General features: G+C 56.7%; 1 protein-coding gene across 1 annotated transcript; it reads right to left on the bottom strand.

The window, feature by feature from the left end:
• Positions 1-252: 252 nt before the first annotated feature.
• Positions 253-13,949, bottom strand: AK4 (adenylate kinase 4). The gene is made up of 5 exons (XM_063166279.1): positions 13,759-13,949; positions 5,854-5,973; positions 4,520-4,692; positions 3,481-3,599; positions 253-2,736 (listed from the first exon to the last, which is right to left on the bottom strand). Exons 1-5 carry the CDS (start codon positions 13,901-13,903, stop codon positions 2,622-2,624), a joined length of 672 nt encoding a protein of 223 aa, XP_063022349.1. The 5' UTR covers positions 13,904-13,949; the 3' UTR covers positions 253-2,621.
• Between the last annotated feature and the right edge of the window lie 418 nt (positions 13,950-14,367).

Below are 14,367 nucleotides of genomic sequence, written 5' to 3'. Positions count from 1 at the left end.
TGCATCCAAACTGGCTTTTTAACTAATATTTTGCATTATAACAGATAAAGGACCCAAAGAGCTGTGATGCGTCCAAACCCAAAGCCTGAGGGAAATCAAATCGATTCCCACCTTCCTGCAGGGATGCTCTGATTCCTCTTCTTCCCCTCTCCTCCTCCTCCTCCTCCTCAGCTCCCACAAAGGAACTCCAGGTCAACACTGCCCTGCTGCCTTGGCAAGGCATTGCCCACACAGACTGTGCCAGCACAGGGATCAGCAGGAGAAAATCTTTATTTACATCTCAAGAGAGAGCAGTAACACAGCTGCAGCGATTCACCGGCAAGAAAACTCTGGCAAGAAAACTCCGGGAAGAAAACTCGGCGCAACATTCCTGGGGGGAGAGGGGCTCCTCCCTCCACACAGTATCTCGGGTCGGTACAAAATTGCTGTGGCTTTACAAAAGGCTCGGGGTTCACAGTAAAACACCCACGGGGAGCACGGCAGGGGCACAGCCAGGGACAAATTCCCTGCTGGAGTTTGGTCTCGGAAAATGCAACAGGTCTGGTAGAAAATTCCAGCCCGAGGGCCGGAGGCATGCACAGCCACGGGATTTCTACACCAGTTATAGGGCTGGAAGCCTGGAAAAGGCATCTGCAGACCCGTCCTGTGCTGGGCTGCATGGAATTCTCTCTTCAGGAGGAATTTTGCAGTGGGGAAGGACAGGACATAAGGACAGGACAAGGCAAAGCAGGGATCAGCCCCTCTGCCTGGCACTCAGCTGCTTTTACAGCCTAAAAAAACCCCTAAAACCTCCTCCCCTCCTGCCCAAAGCTGCTCCAAAGAAAGCAGCAGACAGGTTTTGGCTGTGTCGGGATTTGTGTCTAAAACCAGCCCAGACCTTCATCCCAGGGTGGTGGGAAAATCCCAAATCTCTCTGAAATAGGCTTTCCCTGCCAGCTGGAAGATTTGCAGCCTCCCAGCACCAGGGCATGGGAAGGCCTCCTGGGCCAGCAGTGAGAGCTGACAATGCCTTTGTTCCCACCTGGAAAATTCCCACCTGGAGCAGGGTGGGAGCACTTTGGCCTCGCCCCAGGCAGGGGTGAGCAGGGGGATGAGGGCAGGGATCCCACTCTGGCTCCACCAGGATGAAGCAGATTTTAGGGAATCCTTGGTCAGCACCAGGATGCTCAGCTGGGATAAACAAACTCAGGCAGGAGCTGGAGTTTCACACCTGGAAAAAATCCCTTAAAAATCCAGTCAATCCCCTTTCCCTGCTGTGGGACACAGGGAAAATAAAGGGAAAATAATCCCAGGGACATGCAGGAGCACAAAAGTGCTCTGATTAACCCCAGAGGTGGGAGCAGTGCCAGGTTCCTGCCCTCCTGTGAGCCCCCCTGGCAGAGGCAGAATTCCCTGCAGATCCAGCAGCTCCATGCACACAATTCCCAAAAGGTGATGCTAAAATTCAGCACTTTCTGTTTGTTTGTTTGTTTTAAACTTTTACAAATACGCATCTTGCTTTTATTTTCCTTTTTTTCTTAAATATATAGCTTATAAAATAAGGCAACTCGAGGAGACCAGAACTGTCCCCATTGCTCGGGTACTGCCTCCTACAAAAAGAGAGTGACAGTACCTCCAGTTGAGAAAAGCCCAGCCCCACCACAACCCAAGGATGCTGAAAATCGTGGGAGAACACCTGGGCATGGCCCTGGCTGCATCCCAAGGAAGGAAATCTCTGGGGTTTCGTGGGGAGGAGTCACTTTGCTGGGGGACACAGCAGGAGCAGCTGAAGGGACCCCTGGCCAGGGCATCTCGGGGACAAAGGCAGCACAGAAGATGGAATGAGCTGATTCCTCCCCAGAACTGAAGCACAAGTGGAGATAAATCTTTGGGAGAAACTCTTAGGACTTTGCTGTCTTGGAATGTTGAAAGCTATAAACCAGGAAAGCACAGAGGAGTGCAACTCATCCCCAGCCCAGATCGTGCTGAGTGTCACAGCATTCCATAAAAACCTGTACAGCAGCTTTTCCAGCAGGGAACTCAGCTCTCCCCATGGAAGGGGTGCAAGGGAGAGTTTCACCTCCAAGCTTTTCCTCTTTTGTGTGTATTCATGCTGGAAATGTGAGCCCCACATCTCTCAGCTTTGTAGTACACACATTTTCCACGTTGCTCCCAAAATTCCCACTGGGCTGAGTGTTGCTTTCTAGAGCTTTATTTCTCTGAGAAATACATTTAATAGAAAATAATTTATAGAAAAAAACCACCTCAGCCTAGAGAGTCCTCAGCAGTAAATGGTCCTGTGGAGCAGCAGGATGGCACGTGTGGGCTCAGCCAGGGACTGGGGCTGGAAAGGGATGGCAAGGACACCATGGCAAAGCTGTGCAAACCTGGAATGACCAACGCCCCTGTCAGCACCACCAATCCAGGATGGACCACGGGCAGGAAAGCTCCACAGCCCCAAAAGAGGGAAAAAAACCCTTATTCCAGCAGACTTGACCTTCCAAACAAAGATCTGATCCTGGCTGTAACTGGTACCCACCAATGTCACCCAGCCATGAGCACCCAAGCCCAGCACAGCCCTGGCACTGCACTGGGAACCAAATCCAGGATGGAATGAGATCCTGGTGCTTGGCACGGGCTGGTTAGTGCTCCTCCTCCGAGAGGATGGGTGGGATCCTGCTGGACAGCAGGCTGTACACGTAGGGCCAGATCTTGTTGGTCTCTGTGCCAGAGAAGGAGTGAAGGATGCCCCTGCTCCTGGAAAAGAGGTGGGAGAAGTCAGGAGAAGCCATCCCAACCAAGAAAGCTTGGACAGGGGTAGTGGAGGTGTCCCTGCCCATGGCAGGGGATGGAATGGGATGGGCTTTAAGGCCCCTTCCAACCCAAACCATTTTGGGATTCTGCTTGGGATTCTGCAGTTCTGTCCCTTCTACTGCAAGGGCAATTTTGGTCCCCACCATGTGCTTAAAAACACCTGGACTTCTACTCCCTTTGAGCAGCAGATTTACCACCCTGCAGCAATCCATCCTTCCCAGACTGGCCAGGGGCACAGCAGCCCCACAACTCCAGGGACAGCAGCCCCACAAGGGGAACAAGCCCTGGAACTCCCCTGTTGTCCCAGCAGATCCATCTGAGCCAGTGCTGGGGTCTCTCCCTTCTCCTGCCCTCCTGCCAACCTCCCTGTGCTTCACCCAAACCCCTTGGTGCCCTGGATGGATTTTTCATGGCATGTCCCACTCTGGATCTAGGCCAAACTGCCCCTCCCATGTGCTGAGCCCAGCAGGACCAACAGCAGCTGGGAATTTCTCTGGATCATCTTCCTTCCTCCAAGGGAGGCCCCGTCCAGGCTCAGGGCTTGGCCCCAAAAATCTGCCAGGGCTCTTTAGGATGTGGGCAGGACACAAAGAGCCTGGTGGTGGTTCTGAGAGCCCTGCTGGGGGTTCTGAGAGCCCTGCTGAGGTTCTGAGAGCCCTGCTGGGGTTCTGCTCGTGCCCAACTCACTTGTAGAGCTCTATCACGGGCTTGGCAGCATCTTTGTACTTCCTGAGGCGAGCGGCCACAGCCTCGGGCCTGTCCTCATCGCGCTGCACCAGCGGCTCTCCCGTCAGGTCATCCACACCCTGGGGGACACAGAGCACACAGGGACATCAGCACCCATCACTGAGGGGACACAGAGCACACAGGAACATCAGCACCCATCACTGAGGGGACACAGAGCACACAGGGACATCAGCACCCATCACTGAGGGGACACAGAGCACACAGGGACCTCACCTACCCTATCACCCGCCCTGCAGCTGCCACAGGCCTCATCCTGGTCATGCCTCAGGTTTGGCTTTTCTATTTTCACACTCTGTGCTGCTTTAGTGTGTGGGTCTGGGCTTCACATTCAGGGATGCTGAGCTCTGTGCACAGAGCAGGGAGACAAAACAATTCCTGCTCCAGCTGGGCACCAAGGACAAATGACCCAAATCTCAGCCCAGAGCACAAACCCCGTGGGCTGGAGAGAGAAAAACAAGCAGGGTGGGACTGCCTGGGCTAAAGCTGGGATGGGACAATGAACTGCAAGGTGCAAATGGAGCAGAACTGATCCCAGGGACAGAGCCCGTGCCCGGCCGTGCATTTTGGGGCCATTTTGGTTCATCTTGGGTGCAGCCCTGGCTGGGCTCTGGTGCTGCCCAAGGTGGGTGCATGGAGGAGATGCTTGGAATAAATCCCTGCTTGATTCTGGAACTCTGCCCAGCCTCTGCTCCAGGGCAGCCTGCACTGTCTGTACAAGTCCTGCTTTCCTCAGGAAAGGGGCAGAATTCCTCAGAACAATTCCTCAGAATATTTAGCTCAACCCCCCAGGAAAGTTTAGCGCAATTTCTCAGAATGTTTAGCACAACCCCTCAGATCATTCAGCCCAATTCCTCACGGCTCCCAGCCCTTCCAACCAGGACCTCACCTCAGAGCTCCCTCAGCAGCCCAGCTCCTGCAGGGACAGGCTCCCCGTCCCACGTTCCCCCCTGCGGGAGGCTGCAGTGCCTCAGGCCCTCACCTGGCTGTGGGGAGGGTTGAAGTCCATGTTGTAGACGCGGCCGCTGCCCGGGTGCACCCAGCGGGCGCTCAGCCGATCCTTCAGCGTCTCGAAGGGGATGTTGAGGCTGATCACCAGGTCCAGCTGGCAGATCCCATCCAGAGCCCGCGCCTGCCCCAGCGTCCGAGGGAAACCTGGGCGGGCACAGGGACACGGGGAGGGGAATGAGCGGCTGGGAAGCAGCGGGACGGAGCCGGAGCCATCCCCGAGGCAGCTCCGGAGCCGCGGGCCCGGCCCCGCTGCGGCACAGGCGGGGAAAGGCAGACACCGCCATATGGCTCCAGGAAAAAATAGCTCCTGCAGCAGCCACCGCTCCCGAAATGTGACACCCGGGGCTCAGCTGGCCCTGCACGGGGGCTGGGGACAGGCAGGGGGACACGGGCAGTGGCAGAACAGGGATCAGTGATGGAATGATGAGGGGAAATGTGAAGGGACAGCACAGACTGATGAGCACAGACTGGGGACGAACTGCTGGCTGATGTGGGGACATCAGGGAGACTGCAGTGAAATGATCCTGTCCTCCTTGGGACAGCCAGTGAGCAGCTGGAGCAGAGAATTCCAGAAGGTTTGGATAGGAAGGGACTTTAAAGACCTGAAGCGAGCCCGCAGGAAAGATGGAGAAAGATCTTTTACAAGGGATGGAGGGACAGCACACAGGGAATGGTTCCCACTGCCAGAGGGCAGGGATGAATGGGATATTGGGATATTGGGAATTGTTCCTGAGAGGGTGGATAGGCCCTGGGATGGAATTCCCAGATTTGCTGTGGCTGCCCCTGGATCCCTGGCAGTGCCCAAGGCCAGGCTGGACACTGGGGATGGAGCACCTGGGACAGTGGGAGGGGTCCCTGCCATGGCAAGGATGAACCTGGATGAGCTTTAAGGTCTCACCCAATCCAAACCACTCTGGATTCTTTGATTCTCCTTCCAGCCATGGCCAGGGACCCCAGGCCGTGCATGTTTGCCCTCAGCTCCTCCCATCGCTTCACCTCAGGTGGCTTTTGGGCGGGGATCGAGGAGCTGCTGCACACACACGCACGTGAAGGAGGGAAGAAGTTTTTCCTGGCGTGTCTCCAGCCCTGCCCTGCTCTGTGGCACACCCAGCTCCTCTCCCTGCCCTTCCCTTTCCCGGCCACGAGCCAAGGGCTCAGCTGGACACGCACGTGCCGAGGCCAGCGGGACACGTCCCTGCAGAGCTCAGCTCCTGCCTCTGCTCCCACCTCCTCTCTCCTGGGGCTGCCAAACCATGGGGAACAGAGGAATGTCCCCAAGGGGCTGGGGTCCCCCTCTGCACTCACCGTCGAGCAGCCAGTGCTGCTCCCGCCGCTTCTCCAGCTCGGCCATCATCACGCGCGTGATGACGTGGTCAGGCACCAGCAGCCCTCGCTCCAGGTACTGCTGGGCCAGGGCTCCAGCTTCTGCTCCAGACAAGAAAGAAAAAGAGAGGAAAAAAAACCAAAATCATGACATTTCTACTTCAAAAATATCGCACCCCCTCAAATGCTGCCTGGGAGATTGTTGGCAGTGTCGCTGTGCTCACGGTGGAAAGGCCACTGGGTCCTTTTGGGGTAGAGGAGTGGGAATTCCTGAGGTACCTGGGAGCAGCATGCTCCTGCTGGGCCTCAGCCAAGCCACACTGATGGAGAGAGAAGCCCTGGGTGTGCTCCTGTGGTTTGGGACATGGCTCCCATGTGGGCACAGGTAGGGACTGCCCCAAACACCTGAGCCTGCTTCCCATCCCCAGGGCTGAAGGATTTCCCAGCCTCCACTTAAGATAAGCTCAGGTAAGAAAATTATCCTCAAGATCACATCCTTGAGAACATAATTGTGGTAATTGCAAGGTAAGTGCACATTGCTGGGCTCCTGCCTGGCTCTCCTCAGCCTCAGCTGCTTCTGGAGGCTGGAGAGAGACTGGGGACAAGGGATGGAGGGACAGGACTGAGGGAATGGCTCCCACTGCCAGAGGGCAGGGATGGATTGGGAGATTGGGAATTCCTGGCTGGGAGGGTGGAGAAGATTTGGAATAGAATTCCCAGAGCAGCTGTGGCTGCCCCTGGATCCCTGGCAGTGCCCAAGGCCAGGCTGCAGCACCCTGGAACAGTGGGAGGTGTCCCTGCCATGGCAGGGAGTTGAACTGGATGAACTTTAAGGTCCTTTCCAACTCAAACAACTCCATGATGGATGTTTGCCGTGATTTTCTTTCAGCCCCTCAGAAACACAAAGAAAACATTTGGAAAATGGAAATATTCTTTGTCCCTGTGTGTGACAAGCCCTGCTCCTGCCCCAGGAGAGCTCCAGCCCCTCTCCCTTTGGACCAGGACCCCACGGACATCCCTTCTGCTGTCTTCCCACAGCAGCTGAAATGGCGTTTGTCACTAGAAATGAACAATCCCCTGATCTATTTTTTGCACCCTTTCTGGTGAGGACAGCACATTTCAGCCCTCTCCAAGTGAGAGTCCTCTCTAAAAATAACCCCAGGATCCTGCACTGGAGGCAGCTCCGGCTCTCCAGCACCTGCACCTGCCGGGGGTGAACTCCTCAGCTGCAGGAGGGGTTTCTGCAAGGTAAGCAATTCTTGGAGGGAATTCATCTGTTCTAAGGAAGAACCAGCCTGGGCAGGGGTCCAGTTTTTGGGCCATCAGTTTGGGAAGGACACGGAGACACTGGAGCTCATCCAGAGGGGGCAACAAGGCTGGAGAGGGGCTGAGAACACAAACCCTGTGAGGAACCCCTGAGGGAGCTGGGGGGGCTCAGCCTGCAGAAAAGGAGGCTCAGGGGTGCCCCCATCACTCTCACAGCTCCTGGAAGGTGCCTGTGCTCACCTGGGGCTGGGCTCTGTCTGCAGCAGCACTGACACAGCCAGAGCACACAGCCTCGAGCTGCACCAAGGGAAATACAGGCTGGAGAGCAGGAAAAGCTTTTCACAGAAAGGTGATAAAGCTCTGGAATGGCTGCCCGGGGAGGTGGTGCAGTGCCCATCCCTAGGGGTGTTTAACAAAGCCTGGATGTGGCACTGGGTGCCAGGGGTGAGTTGGGGTGTGGGGCTGGGTTGAACTTGGTATCTTGAAAGGCTCTTCCAACCCAGTCATTCTGTGATTCTGTGAATTGTGTGAATTCTGTGACACGCTCCCAGGTTTAACCCAGAAGCCAAAGAGTCTGCCTGGAGAACGCTCAGATTTTTCCCTGCTGTGTGTGACGAGTCCTTCTCCCGGCACAGAAGGAAGGTCCAGCCTCCTTCTCCCTGGAGCAGGGCCAGGAGTGCAGGGTGCTGGAATCCAGCATCCCACCTGCCTGGGAGCGGGGCAGCAGCGCTGACTCACGGCTGAGTCACCGGGATCATCCCCCTGCCTCCGTGCAGCAGGAATTCCAGCTGGCCCCGGGCACAAAACACCTTTTCCCAATGACAGCTTCTTTGTCACCTCCCAGACGTCACCACGTTCCTGGGAAAGCCAAGGACGCGGGGATGGAAAATGCAGCCTGCGGATTGTGCAAACAGCACGGAGCCCTGAGGGCAGCAGCACTACAAAAACAGGATTTGGGATTTTTTTTTAATATTTATTGGCGTGGTGCGTGCAGTGCCAGAGGCTCGCAGGGAATGAGCTCGCTGAGGGGCTGGGCTGCTCCAGGAGGAGCTGCTGGGCGAGTGTGGCTGTCACCCAAAGGGGGATGGACATCCAGGGGACCAGGAGGTGTCACACAAGGTCTGGCTGTCACCTGTCACAGACATGTTTTATGAAAAGTCCTTTCCTTAGGATTTTTCCTCCTGAGAAGCTGAGAGGCCTCAGGAACAAAATGCAAACAATGGTTATCTGCTGCTGTGGGATGCAACAGGTGCATCTGGGATTGGTCTCATGTGGTTGTTTCTAATTGATGGCCAATCACAGTCAGCTGTCCAGACTGTCTCAGTCAGCCTTTGTTATCATTCCTTTTCTATTCTTAGCCAGCCTTCTGATGAAATCCTTTCTTCTATTCTTTTAGTATAGTTTTAACATAATATATGTCATAAAATAATCAATCAAGCCTTCTGAAACATGGAGTCAACATTCTCATCTCTTCCCTCATCCTGGGACCCCTGCGAACACCACCACAGTCACCCAAGGAGGGATGGACATCCAGGGGACCAGGAGGTCTGGCTGTGACCCTGAGCAGGGATGGCCATCCCAGGAGCCTGGAGAGGCCACACAGGGTCTGGCTGTCACCTGAGCAGGGATGGCCATCCCAGGAGCCTGGAGAGGCCACAGCAGGGTCTGGCTGTCACCCCAAGGAGAGATGGCCATCCCAGGAGCCTGGAGAGGCCACAGCAGGGTCTGGCTGTCACCCTGAGCAGGGATGGCCATCCCAGGAGCCGGGAGAGGCCACAGCAGGGTCTGGCTGTCACCCTGAGCAGGGATGGCCATCCCAGGAGCCTGGAGAAGCCACAGCAGGGTCTGGCTGTCACCCTGAGCAGGGATGGCCATCCCAGGAGCCTGGAGAAGCCACAGCTGGTCTGGCTGTCACCTGAGGCCAGCTGGCCGCGCCAGGGAGCAGCTGTGGCCCAGCAGGGCTGCTGGAGCCAGGCCTGGAGCTGCAGGCCAGAGCAGCCCGAGGCACAGCGGGGCTGGGCAGGGAGTGTGGGAACACAGCAGAGCCCCCCAGCCCCGGGGTGCAGCTTTCCCACGGCCCAGGACAGACGGACAGCTCTCCACGGCTCCACCACGGACATCCCTGCTGCTGCCCTGTCCCCTCTGTGTGTGGAGCTCCTGCAGCTTCTCCCTCCTCCACAGCACTGCCCCATCCCCTCTCTGCAGCAGGAACAGCCCTGGGTCTGCAGGAAGGGCTCTCCAGACCCCCGGGATGTGCAGAGAGCATCACCCCATCCCCAGTCCCAGCCCTGGGGGTTCCTTCCAGGCAGTTTAAACTCCAAATTTAACATTTGCCATCCCCTTCCCAGCCCCCAGCCCATGGAAAACTCCATTCCAAAGGGGAGCAGGGTCTGGGAGCCCTTCCTGAGCAGGGAGGGAGATCCTGGCCCCCCGTGTGGAGCTGGGGCTCACCCCATAGCACCAAACCCCATTGCTGGGCTGGTCACAGGGGTGCAGGCTTTACTCTGCACTTACTCCAGGGAGCAAAGGGCTTTTCAGTGTGCTGAGCTCAAAGCCAGCCTTCCAACTGCAGCTCTAATCCCATTAATCTGATGACTGAGGGTTTAATCTGCCCTGAAACTCACGGGACTCCAGCTCGCTGTGGCTCCCCCCACGTGGCCTTGATCTGTCCCCAGGGATGTGTCCCAGCCCCACCAGGGGACAACTGATGATAATAACAGGTTATTTCTTTGGGATTATTGAAGGAGAAAGGAGTTAGGTTGTAGTGGTTTCAAATTTTTTAATTATTTTATTAATTATCTTCGAGATTTTGAAGTAATTTTCAAGAATTTGAATTTTTTTAATGAATGACAAATAGTGGAGAATTTTAGGGATTCTTTGATGGTTTAATGTGGAGTTTAGTAATTTTTTTAATTAATTTGTTTGGCATTTAGATTTTTTTTTTAGGGATTATTGGATTCTTTAGATGGTGTCCTGGGGTGGCTGGGATTGTTTATTTTTTAAGATACTTTTAGAGCTGTGAGTGTATTTGTGGTTTTTATAAAAAAATTATTTTTAGTTTTATTTTTATTGAGATAATAAGTTTTTTTTTTAATTGTAATAATGTTTTTTTAAATTTAATTGTAATTGTGGTTTTTTTTAATTGTAATAAAAAATTGGGATTTTTTTATAATAGAGCATGCATAATTGCTGGGGTTTTATTAGTTTTTTAATTGTAACTATGGTTTTACTTTGTATGCATAGAGTGATATTTTTTATATTTGTAAGTTGTAAGGTATTTTTAAGGGATGTGGTGTTTGTAAGGGACATGTTCCAGCCCCAGGGGACGTGTCCCAGCCCCAAGGCCACCCGGCAGCCACCCAGGGCCAGGCAGGACAGGCTGGAGGAGAAGCTGTTCCCAAACACAGCCCTGGGCAGCCTCCAGAGCCTGCAGCACAACCCTGGACTTTCTCCCTGTGCAAAGCCTTTTCCAGGAGTTTGGTTTTGGGTTTTTTTCTCCCATTATTTAGGCTACAGCAGCCCAGTCTGGAGCTGACAGAGGAGGAACCCTGGGGGTGAATGGGGCACCAATGCACCACCACAGTTAAACCACAGACACACAGCAGGTGTCACCCCAGTTTTGGGACCTTTTTCCTGTCACAGATGCTGCACCCACCCTGCCCTCAGCATCAGGAGGTGATTTTAGGGAGCAGGAGCCTGATGGGGCCCCAAATTTGGGCTTGCAGGGTGGACAGTGGGGTGTGAAAGGTGCCTGTGCTCAGCTGGGGCTGGGCACTGACACAGCCAGAGCACACAGCCTCGAGCTGCACCAAGGGAAATACAGGCTGGAGAGCAGGAAAAGCTTTTCACAGAAAGGTGATAAAGCTCTGGAATGGCTGCCCGGGGAGGTGGTGCAGTGCCCATCCCTAGGGGTGTTTAACAAAGCCTGGATGTGGCACTGGGTGCCAGGGGTGAGTTGGGGTGTGGGGCTGGGATGGACTCGATGATTTGGAGGTCTCTTCCAACTCAGTCATTCCATGAATTCTGTGAATTCTGTGAATTCTGTGAATTCTGTGAATCTGTGAATTCTGTCTGGAGAGCAACAGCCCGGACTGGGAGAGATCCCAGGGATCAGGGATAGAGCAGGGATCTATGGAAAAGCAGGGACTGTCAGGCTGCATCCCTGGGCTCAGCTCTGGCCACCAAGCAGGCCAGTGTGGCCAGCAAAGGCCACAATCCATGGGAAAGGTGTGGAGAAGGGCTGTGGGGCCATGCACAGCCCACATCCCCCAGGGAATTTTGTTTTGTGCATGCTTTGGTGGACGCCCACAGAGGAAATCTGTCACGAGGAAAGGACAGGAGCCACTCCTGGCTCCAAGAGAGCACCTGACAGGGAGCAGTGGGACAGACACAAGACCCACAGATCCCCAGCCAAAGCCAGGACAAGCAATTCAGTTGTTTGGCAAATGAGCTGAAGGGTCCTGCTAAGACCTGGGGATGCTGCCAACACCAGAGACAACCACCTGGGTTCCGGGGCAAATGCTGGCCAGAAAAATGGCTCACCACCCTCCAGCACCCCTGCCTGGCACCAAAACACAGCCTGAAAGTCTTCCAAGGTGTTTCAAAGGCCTTTCCCTGGAGCAGAGCAGCCATTGCTGACAGGCACTAATTAGGGGACACACGGCTGGGGGCGGATGTGCCTGGAGCACAACTCAAAGCCCTCCAGCAGCAGCAGCAGCCGTGCATTCAGCTGCTTCACCTGCCCCAAAAGTGATCCTTGTTCCCTGTGACCACCACCAGCAGCTCCAGCAGCGTCCTGGAATGCTCTCCATGCTGGAACTCAGCTTTCCTCCAGCAGCAGGAGCCCCCCAAACCCTCAGCTGTGGCCACTTCATGCCTGGCAGCGGCCAGCAGGAAAATCCCTGGAGCACTGACACAGCAGGCCAAGATCCCTGTGAAAACACAGGATTCACAGTTGCCTTTGGGAGGATGAGGCTGTAATGGGTCTGTTGGTTCTGCAGAGCCCCAGCTCCCCACAAGCACAAAGCTGGTGACGCAGCTGAGCTGACAGACTTGGGAAGAGGAGCTGCTTCCACCTCGTTTCCCCCGGAGCACAGTCATGTAACAGCTTGTCCAAAGCAAACAGCAGAAAAAAACAAAAACAAAAACTAAAAAAACCCAAATAACTGGAGCTCACTGAGAGCTGTTACACAGGCTGAGTCAAAGGTGGGACCCAAATGTCACGCCAGATGAACCAAACCACGGCTGGTTTCCTTCTGAGTAATTTTCCCTGCATTTCTCCGTGTTGTTTCCTTCTGAATGTACCCAAGACACCTTCAGCTAACTCTCCTTGGTTCTCAGTGTCCCCGGAGGAGCTCTGTGGCAAGAGCACGGACTGAAAAGTGAAGTTTGGGACAGTTGGTGGTTCAGAGCTTGGGCTGTGGCAGCACCGGCTGCCCCTCTCCACACACTGCACCTCTGCTCGCTTTCCAGCCCAGCTTTCTGTCCTTCAGCCAAAGCCCTCACCGAGATTTTCCAAATTTTCTAAAGAAAACATTATTGTCCTTTTTATTTACAAAAGGAAATCTGGGTATTTTTACATGAGTGACCAGCGCAGAGCTGTGTGCAACGCCCTTGTCGGACCACGCACCTCTCCAAAACTTTACCCTGCCTAATTTTCCTCCCTGTTTTTGCCATCCTTCTAAAATAGAAATCACTTCTGAATCCTCTCGGTTTGTTTTGCACCGAGGCCGTTTCACCGTTCCCTGCCCGGTGAGTCAGCTTCCCCCCGGTCGGTGTTTCACACATCAGCGGAGGACAGAAGGAAGCGCTGGGGAAAGAACCGCGCCGGGATTGCCCAATCCCGCCGGGCTGGGGCTCAGCACGGCCGCTCCCGAGCCCAGCCCGGAGCAGGAGCCCCTCACTGCCCGGGGGACACAGCACAGCTCATCCCGGCTCCAGGGCTTTGGGTTTGGGTGTCGGACACGGGATGGGCAGCGCTGCCCAGCCCTACAAGCCGGGAGCGCGGGGGTGCCCGTGCCAGGTGGGTGCTGAGCCCATCTCCTGCCGCTCCCCGCTCCTGGGACCCGGCCAGGGCAGCCGGCGATATTCCCGGCAGGTTTTCCCTCCGGACAGACGCTCCTTCCCAATCCATCCGTGCCGCCGTGGGAATGCCGCAGCATCCCGGCCATCTGCCGTGCATCCCCGGGGCAGGATGGAGTTATTGATAATCACAGGATGGAGTTATTGACAATCACAGCACAGCCCCGAGCCCCGCACAGCGCCCATCTCCCTGGGGTCTGCACCGGGCTCTCCGGAGCCGCGACCACCCCGCACAGCGATAACAGAGCCACGGACATCCCCGGCACCCGCGGCTCCCGATCGCGCTGCTCCCGAGCGGCTCCGAGAGCCCCGGCAGGAGGAGCAGGCGATGAATGAGCTGTGCCAAACGCACGGCAAGAAAACAACCTGTGGTGCACCCGCCGCGGACACGGCTCCCATCCATCGCCGTCTCCAGCCCACCCCCATCTCCATCCGCATCCCCACCGCGTCCCAGCGCTGCCCCGCCGGGGATGCGCGGGCAGGGACCCCCGGTGCCGCTCCCGGTGCCGGCGCCGACGGGGCGGCCCCGCGGGCACTCACCGCCGCCGCCGCCGAGGCTCTCCCGCAGGAACTGCCCGCTGGAGAGGTGCTGGAGCCCGAAGCTGCGGGCGATCCTCTCGCACACCGTGCCCTTGCCCGAGCCGGGCGGGCCGAGCACCACGGCCCGCAGCAGCTTGGAGGCCATGGCCGGCTGCGGGCGCCGGAGCGCTGCGGGGCAGGACACGCGTCAGCCGCCCCGGCCGCGCTCCCCCCGCGCCGCCCGGACACATCAGCAGGGCGGGGGGACCCCGCGGCCGCTCCCCCGCCCGCCCCCTCGGGCCGCGGCACCCTGGGATTTGTAGTCCCGGAGCCGCCCGCGCATCCCCCGGCCCGACGGGGCCCCCGCGGTCCCGCACGGCCCGGCCCGGCGGGTCCCGGTTCGGCGCGGCTCGGCACGGCGCGGCCCGGCCCGGCACATCCCGGCTCGCCGCGCCCGGCTAGCCCGAGCCGCGCCGCCCATGGAAGCGGCTCCCGGGGCACGTCCCGCACGCCCGGCACGGCCGAGCCCGCGGGGAGCCGGGGGGGACCGCGACCACCGGGGCGGGCACGGCGGCGGCGGCGGGCGGAGGGTGCCCGGCTGCGGACGGGCGGAACACGGGCCGCGGGCGT

This window comes from Melospiza melodia, chromosome 11, assembly GCF_035770615.1.
Source record: "Melospiza melodia melodia isolate bMelMel2 chromosome 11, bMelMel2.pri, whole genome shotgun sequence".
In the NCBI taxonomy this organism is placed as follows: Eukaryota; Metazoa; Chordata; class Aves; order Passeriformes; family Passerellidae; genus Melospiza; species Melospiza melodia.
The sequence above is the reverse complement of the archived record's forward strand: the minus strand, read 5'-3'. Positions and strand labels throughout refer to the sequence as shown.

What these genes read in the sequence shown, in the direction of transcription:
- AK4 (XM_063166279.1), bottom strand. Translation starts at nt 13,903, where the DNA reads ATGGCCTCCAAGCTGCTGCGGGCCGTGGTGCTCGGCCCGCCCGGCTCG. An exon ending in GCAGCACTGGCTGCTCGACG is followed by an intron (nt 4,693 to 5,853) that starts GTGAGTGCAGAG and finishes GTGCCCGCCCAG; the next exon opens with GTTTCCCTCGGACGCTGGGG. An exon ending in CCCGTGATAGAGCTCTACAA is followed by an intron (nt 2,737 to 3,480) that starts GTGAGTTGGGCA and finishes CCTCTTTTCCAG; the next exon opens with GAGCAGGGGCATCCTTCACT.